This window comes from Papaver somniferum, chromosome 4 (assembly GCF_003573695.1).
Source record: "Papaver somniferum cultivar HN1 chromosome 4, ASM357369v1, whole genome shotgun sequence".
Taxonomy (NCBI): domain Eukaryota; kingdom Viridiplantae; phylum Streptophyta; class Magnoliopsida; order Ranunculales; family Papaveraceae; genus Papaver; species Papaver somniferum.
In genome coordinates this window covers 43,971,620-43,980,058 of record NC_039361.1, presented here as the reverse complement: position 1 = coordinate 43,980,058, position 8,439 = coordinate 43,971,620, and the positions used below count along the sequence as shown (strand labels likewise).

General features: G+C 40.0%; 1 protein-coding gene across 2 annotated transcripts; it reads right to left on the bottom strand.

Annotated features, from left to right (window-relative positions):
• Positions 1 to 300: 300 nt before the first annotated feature.
• Positions 301 to 4,018, bottom strand: LOC113275308 (coatomer subunit zeta-1-like). 2 transcript variants are annotated; one of them, XM_026524794.1, is made up of 7 exons: positions 3,915 to 4,018; positions 3,733 to 3,808; positions 2,153 to 2,312; positions 1,426 to 1,573; positions 1,236 to 1,313; positions 771 to 855; positions 301 to 688 (listed from the first exon to the last, which is right to left on the bottom strand). In XM_026524794.1, exons 2-7 carry the CDS (start codon positions 3,733 to 3,735, stop codon positions 629 to 631), a joined length of 534 nt encoding a protein of 177 aa, XP_026380579.1. In that variant the 5' UTR covers positions 3,736 to 3,808; positions 3,915 to 4,018; the 3' UTR covers positions 301 to 628. The 2 variants fall into 2 exon arrangements, with proteins under 2 accessions (XP_026380579.1, XP_026380578.1); XM_026524793.1 differs by lacking the exons at positions 3,733 to 3,808; positions 3,915 to 4,018 and having other exon boundaries at positions 2,153 to 2,318.
• Positions 4,019 to 8,439: the final 4,421 nt, after the last annotated feature.

Below are 8,439 nucleotides of genomic sequence, written 5' to 3'. Positions count from 1 at the left end.
TGACTACAACCAATCTCATTGACGAGAACTTGGCCCGATCGACCTGAAAGTTAGGTTAGTTTAATAAAAGGTCCGAGGCTCTGAGCCATCATTTGGTATCAAAAAGAGGTGTCATATGATGATTTTGGTCTCCTAGCACATTAACACATCACACCTTCCTAAATCTTGAGCATTCTAAAATTTCAAGGGACCCCAAAATAGCAGAAGACGTGAGAAACTCGACCTTCCCCATATACCATGGGAGAAGGAACACGAAGCGCGGCAACGGCAAGCCTATGTAACATCATTAACCGATACAAATGCCTCAAAAAAAAAAAAAACTTTTAGATTCAAGAGTATGCACTGCATTATAAAGGTTGCAGAGCCATGGATGGAACAAGTTGATATGAAATTTTAACATGCAGAAGCAAGAGAACAGCACTATAGTTCCTACTTTTAAGTTTCTAGTCCTTTGATTCTGCTGCAAACATTAGTCTTTTACAGTTTTAAGGAGTTAAAGAGTACTGACATACTAATCATATTTATAGGAAACTAAGAAGCGTTCATGTACCCGCTGAGATAGAGGGGGGAAAAAAGATCAACACTTATGTTATTTCTGTCCTTTCTCATTCCTTGCCAACAGCACTCATCACTTGAGGAGAGATCTAGTTAAATGTTCTCGGGCAGTAGCTAGTGCTTGAGAGATGGTCTGTAAAACAGTTTTCAAGGAATTTGAAAAGCCATTGGTAGAGAGAAAGAGAGTATGTATGTCAGAAAGAGAGAGAGAGTACCTGCTCAGACAAAGATGCCGCATTGTCACCACCATTAGATGCGACTTTAGCTGCAATAATGCTGGCTTCGTTGTCAAGAATATTCCTGCAGCAAACCCAAACCGGTCAAATCATCAACTATGCTACAGCATCTGAGACAGATTCTACATGATCTAATTTCAGAAAATTTTGACAGCTAAGAAGATGCATATGCAGTAGTGGATAGTTAAATCCCCCTGATGTCCACTATAAGTTGAGCAAATGTCTTTCTAAAATGCGCAATATATTCTCCCCTTACACCCTAATATAGTTAAGAGCAATCAGAGTTGGCAACAAGTAAAATATTTGATGTCTTGCCTATCGCGTGTGTCAGACAAAGTTACATTCACTCTCTCATCTACACAGGCATATTCTGACAAGATACTATTAAGAAGGAGCCTGAATTTGTACATGGATTCAGATGTAAAGGAAAAAATTTATACATACCCTCCGTCAACAATCTCATCAAGGCATAAAAGGATAAGATCCAAGTTCTCGAGTGCTGTAATTTTATCCAAATTGTTCCTGGGACAATCGGGAAAGCAGCTCGTCAATAAATTATCACCTGCAATCTTAGAATTCAAAACAAAATTAATAAATAAGAAGAGATGCGGCTAGAAAATGAGGGTCCCGTTACCTGAGAAGGAGCGCAACTGCATCAAAGAATGCCTGAAGAACAGTGGCTAATATGAGCTCATTCTCATTGTCCCCACCAGTAACAAAAAAGTGCAGGTCTTGAATAAACTTATAAACAACAATGTGGTTCTCAAACATCGCAATCTCCGCTGAAATAATTGAATATTAGCACAGACATGGGAAGAAAGAAAACTTAAGCAACAAAGTCACATTTTTAACTTTCAACGCAAATACTAACATAGGAAGTTCATTGTAATCATTGACGGCTGTCATTTACAAGACTGGAATTAGAGGTTCTAATTTCGCAGTTCTATTTGATGCCATTACTTCTCCTTGGCTTAAATAATTGCCAGGAAGGAGAAAATTTGTCTACTGTTCCACCTAGTTTGTTACCTGTTATCATATTGGTTGTTGCAACTTGCCTTCTAATTCCTGAATGTTTTTCTTTTTTGCATGTAATCTCTCAACTAGATGAAATTATGAATCTTTAAACTGAAATGGGTAAATTTGACATTACTCACTCATCATAAAATTTCCCTATGGGAGCAGTTTTTACACTTCAAGAGGTTGTACCAGTTAGGCAAGATCTAATCATTTCAATTGGACAAATATATATAAACATATGCAGCGACATAATCTGGCCTCAAATATATACATGAAAAATGAGATAATTCCAAAAAAAAATGAACCTCTAGAAAAGAAGATTACAAAAGTGTACACGAAATCACCTTCAGTCCGAGCGTTTGTCTTCTGTGTTTTTGTAAATATAGCTTTTTCGAAGGCTAACCTTGCACTGTTTGTTGGCCAGTCATCTGAATAGTACTTCACAGCTACTCGCTTCCCTTCTGAATCCAATAGAAGGATGTTTTTAATCAATGGAAGAGTCTCCTGCATTGCAAAAGACCCAAAAATCAACCTACTAATCCATAAAGCACAACAGCACAGGCAGGCAGGCAAGTTTTCACAATAATAACAGTGTGGATAAAATCCAACATCAATTTGACTGAAATAAGATACAGATGGGGAACTTTTTCCTCTTACCTTAAATCGTGCAAATTTTAGAGTGCAACAAATCATATTTTTCCTTCTACTAATCCTATTATAAAGCTATCAAAAATCGTTGCAACAACAATTCTGTCGAGTAAAATTATTTACTGACGACATAGACTAGTTAGTTACTCTTATTCTGCTTCACTTTAGTTTTCTTCTCCTCTTTCTTTCTTTTTCTCCTTAAAGACAAAGGCATCAAAAGGAGGAAGGTAAGAATAGTTACCAGTAACCAACCCAACAACAGTACAAACTAAATTCAGCTTCAACTAGCTACTTGGCAACAAAAGATTCGTACCAATATCAGTCATCTACACATTCCCAATTTACCTAACCACCTAGAACAACGTGACAGAGTTCAATTTCAATGCAGAAAGCTACGGTAACCCTCCCAAGTCCCAACAACAGTAACAGAATAAACTCAGCTTCAACTAGCTTTTTAAAACAAAAGATTCAGACTAATCTGAATCATCTATGCATGACCACTTAACCCAACCACCTAGAAAATCATGCCAGAATTCAACTTCAAGGTAGAAACAGTTGCGATAACCAACCCAACAACAGTAACAAACTAAAGTCGGCTTCAACCAGCTACTTGGTATCAAAAGATTTAAACCAATCTGAATCATCTACACATTACCAATTCACACAACCACCTAGAACATTGTGACAGAATTCAACTTCAAGTGCTCCTACGAAAACACGCTTGAGACATAGAGTCGCAGAAACAACACCACATCTAATGAAATTTCAGCTACATGTATTAACATATGGCACATATGTGCTTACCAGATAATATTAACCCTACATAACAAAGTACCAATCCAGGTGAAATTATCATAACAACACTGACCAACCCTTAATTTTACATCAAACTAAGAAACTACTAAATCACATTCACATTCCCCAAACCAGTACACCAAAAATTTACCAGTAATTGTAATCCTGTTCAATTAGCTTACTAGAGTGTTCCTAAGAGAGTGTAACGTTGTGGAACGGTCAATTGGATGCTCTTTGAGATAAATGAATATGTTTAAGATCATACTTCTTCACACACAAACACAAACTGAATAACAATCAATTCCCATCCTAATTTTTACAGATACGAACGAAACTCATCTCTATTTACAAATAAATCACAACAGATCTGTATACTTTATTCATGAATAGATCCAAAAATCTACATAGAAACAATGAAAAGGTAAAAAGAAAAGAAAAAAAAAAAGCAATGAATTGAAGAAAACAGATTGCGAAAAATTACCATGAAAAAGTTTGTTTCTCTGCAACCGAGGAAGCTTTAGAATCGACGAGATGAGCAGAAATCTCCCAAAAGAAACCTAAAAAAGATCCAGATCAGAACTTAATGAGAAATCTGTGAAATGTGAAGAGAAGAGAAGATCTCTACTTGTGATCGAAGAAAGAAAGAGTGGAATGGAAACTTACAGTTCTGGGTAATTGGCAATAACAATTTCTAGGGGGCGACGATAACGTACTCGCGTTTCTTTTTTTCTTTTTTTTTTTATAGGCTAAAGCCGACTGGACTAACCCCACTGCTAAACTCAACCCAGCTAAACCCTTTTATACAACTAATTTAAATTACAAACCTCTCTGGTGGGGATCGAACTCCCGACTTTTCCTCTTTATTGGAATTGATGGGATGCCACTGAGCTATGCTCTTGGACCCATAATCGTGTATTGCATATTTTTCACTTTCTACCGTTGTTGGGATCCTCGAGGAGTGCAGTTGCACCTTGTTTGTTCGATGAATAAATTTTTGATGCGAGTGTTTATAGATGGTGCACGTAGAGTTTACTTTTTCATTCTTTATGATACTGTATCTAATTCGAGATTTCACTCTCGTATATCTGATATACGCTATTTAAGTCCGGTATGATTTTATATCTAACCCAAACGAACTATATTCAAAAAGTTTTATGACTCTACTAATCAATAATTTTTGTTCGCATAGACTAGTTATCAAAATTCCTTAATTTCCATTCAATTTGCTTAATCTTCGGTGAGTTTGTTTGTACCCCAAATTACTTTTGGGCACGAAACACGATTGAATCGATTATTTGATGTGTGTTTTGGGTTAGGAGACGAATTGAAGAACAAATAAAGAGACACAGGTTTAACATGGTTCGGCATGGTTTGCCTACATCCAAGGACGAATCCTCTAGGGGAGTGGTATTTTATTGATATTTAGAATTACAATGCTCTTTTCTCCTATTGGCCACCTGTATATGATTTCTGCTCCTCCCTATTTATACAGTTCAATATCTAATTCATGCCTCCATATTCAATTCAGGAGGCATCTCTATGATTTCTGCTCCTCCCTATTAATATAACTCAAATGGCATTAACTGCTCATTCATGCCTCCATCTTCAATTATGTATGAAACTGCTCGAATTAATACTGCATGTTAAATTCTGCATGAAACCGCTGGAATTGATACTGCATGCCTCCTGAATTAATTCGCATGAAACTGCTCATTCATGCCTCCTGAATTAATTCGCATGAAACTGCTCATTCATGCCTCCTGAATTAATTTTGCATGCTGACAGACTGGATTGATGGTTGACAGGCATAATGGCTGGCAGTATGGATGGATGATGGCTGGCATACTGGATTGATTGGCCGACATGCATAATGGCTGGCAGCATGGATGGAGGCTAGCTGGCAGCACAGCTGACAGCACGGGTAGAGGCTGGCTGGCTGTGCGATAGAGTATTTAGTTGGGAATTGATTGGAAGCACCGCTGGAAATATAAGTGGAAACTGCATGGCAGCACCATCGGCAACACGTCCTTGACATTGACTGATGGTTGACTTTGACTGTTGACCGGTTGTTGACTTTTCCATTGACCTTGACCATTGACCGGGAGATGAATTTGACCATTGATCGGTCATTGATTTTATATAATACTGGGCAGGCTGGTGGGCTGCTTCGGTTGATTGGTTAACGGGCTTGGATGAGAGCCAATAGATGATTCAAGTACCAATTTGGCCCATTATGTGGCATTTTTACTTATGGTACAAACATCGCCCCCTCTTAACCTCCAACTTGTTGGGGGTTAAGAAATTTTCGTTTTCCCTAGTCAATGACAAAACTCGCCCCCAAGTGTGGATTATTGATGCTGAGATGATTGGAAAACTTCTCTTGTTGTTTGCGGAAATCACAATCAAGACGCCCCCAAGTGAGGCTATTGTGACTGGGAGATCGTCGGGAAAAAGTTGGGCATGAATCGTTGTTGTATGCAAAAAAAATGGACTGAAGTCTAAACTAGACAGTAACGGAAGTGTGATGCTGGAGCGGAGTGGTGTTGAAAGTGGGATGTAATTGTTGATGTAAAATGAACTGTGGTAGTTGCGTAGAACTTAACTAGTAACTGTTGTATGGAAAAGATGAGTTATATTGACGTCACTCGGCTGGAATATGTGTGAGCTATTGTTGTAAATGAAATTTGAATTTGCAGACTGTCGGAAATTTGCAGACTGTCGGAAATTTCCGACCAAGCTAGGTAGTAGTAGCTGTTGGTATTAAGCTGCTGACAATTACGGAATGAGCCGAGGTAGTTGCGAGTGAAAGGGTGTGACCCTTTAGTAGTTGAGATGGTAACATACTTTGTGCGTTGTTGGACCTCCAATGGTCTTGGTTGTGCTACTGGATGTGACATAGATCTTTATATGTCTTCAGTAGTTATATGAATCGGGATAGCAACAGCGTTTTCGACTAGATCACAATAGTTGCTGCGGAATTGGATTGCAATGATTTCGGTAAACTGGACTGTGACGGATACAAAAACCGTCCTCTGCAGTAATGAGAAAAACTGGGTGGTAACAGCTTTGAGAAAAGTAGGTCTGCAGTAGCTGTGATCAACTTGGACTGCAGGAGCTGCGAATAGAGCTAGACTGCAGCAACTTCGATCAGCTGGAATGCAACAACAACGAGTAAATCTGCACTGCAGCAGCTGCGATCAGCTGGACTGCAAGAGCTGCGAACAGAGTTGGACTGCAGTATCTTCGATCAGCTGGACTGCAGCAGCGACGAGCAAAGTCTCACTGCAGGAGATGCGATCAGCTGGACTGCAGGAGCTGCGAACATAGCTGTACTGCAGTAGCTTCGATCACCTGAACTGCAGCAGCGACGAGCAAAGTTACGCTGTAGCAGCTACGATCAGCTAGACTGCAGGAGCTGCGAGCATAGCTGGACTGCAGCAGCTTCGATCAGCTGGACTGCAGCAACGACAAGCAAAGTTACACTGCAGCAGCTGCGATCATCTGGACTGCAGGAGATGCGAACGTAGCTGGACTGCAATAGCTTCGATCAACTGAACTGCAACAGCGACGAGCAAAGTTTCACTGCAGCAGCTGCGATCAGCTGGACTGCAGGATCTGCGAACATATCTGGACTGCAGCAGCTTCGATCAGCTGGACTGCAGCAGCGACGAGCAAAGTTGCACTGCAGCAGCTGCGATCAGCTACACTGCGGGAGATGCGAACATTGCTGGACTGCAGCAGCTTCGATCAGCTGAAATGCAGCAGCGACGAGCAGGGACGGACTGCAGCAGCTTCGATCAGCTAGACTGCAATAGTTTCTGAGGAACTGGACTAAAATAGTTCGATAAACCTGAGTGTAACAGTTACAAATAAAACAGACTGCATCAGTTGCGTCCAACTGAGTACAGAATTGATGAGCAAACTAGACTGCATCAGTTGCGTCCAACCGAGTGCAGCGGTCGCTTAGGAACAAGACTACAATAGTTCGATAGACTCAACTGTAACAGTTATTAACGTTATTGATTGTAATAATTGCGTCAAAATGTTAGGGTGTAAGCTCGCCCCCTCTTAATCCTGTAACTCATTGGAGGATTAAGAAGTTCGGGTTACCTTTTGTTTTAATTTCCAGAAGTTGAATTTCGCATTGTATTCAGGTGCCACGTAACTCGCCCCCAAGCGTGTGGGGTGTTACACGGCTTTCCCCAAAAAAGTTACTTTAGACTATTAGGTGTTACATATTTCGCCCCCAAGTGATGGTCGCCAAGTTGAAGTGATATGCAACTCGCCCCCAGAAGATAGTAATTGTCATGCTGCTCAATGCCCGCACAAGGGTGCACAACCTTGTTGCATCTTGCTCGCGCATGGAATGAGGTTGGAAGTTTTTTTGCTATCTAGAATCAGCGCAGGGGGCCAATCCCACTATTCCAGATTCGCACAGAATTGAGATGTGTGTCTCTCCTCATGCCTTGGCATGTGAAAATGCTCGCCACATTGTAAGTGTCCCAGTGAACATAAGTATGTATGATTATACGAAAATGATAAAAAAGATTCAAAAATATTGAAATTATGTACGCAACGTATTAAAAATGTCATTGGTTCGAGCATCTCGGCTCTGTAACAGTGACTATGCCAGTTGAATCAAAACTGGATTGAAGATAGTTGTCATGGAACTGTATTTCAACAACTGCGATCAGTTGAACTGTAATAGTTATAAGTAAAACTAGACTGAAGCAGTTGTGAGGAAAACTGTACTGAAACAGTTTTGAGGAAAACCGGAAAGCAGCAGTTTGATCAACCGGACTGTAGTAATTATGCGAAAAAGGACTGCAGCAGTTCGATCAACTGGACTGCAACATTTGCTGAGAAACTAGACTACAAAAGCTCAATCAACTGGACTGTAGCAGTTATGATTATCACCGAACATAAGTGTCTTGAGATTTGAAAATCTACACAACTAACACGAACATTTCATGTTGTGGGCTTAAATCGACACAACATTAACCTTTGAGGATTTCGTTACGGCTCTATATGGTGGTTTAAATGCGCCACTTTTTGATGTCGCTACTCCGATCTCAAAAAATAATTTTTCTTTAAACTCTAAAATTGCGCCAATATGTTGTTGGTAATTGACACGCGATCGCAATGAGCCGAAAATCGCATAATTCGAACGTACGATGAAGAAGTTATC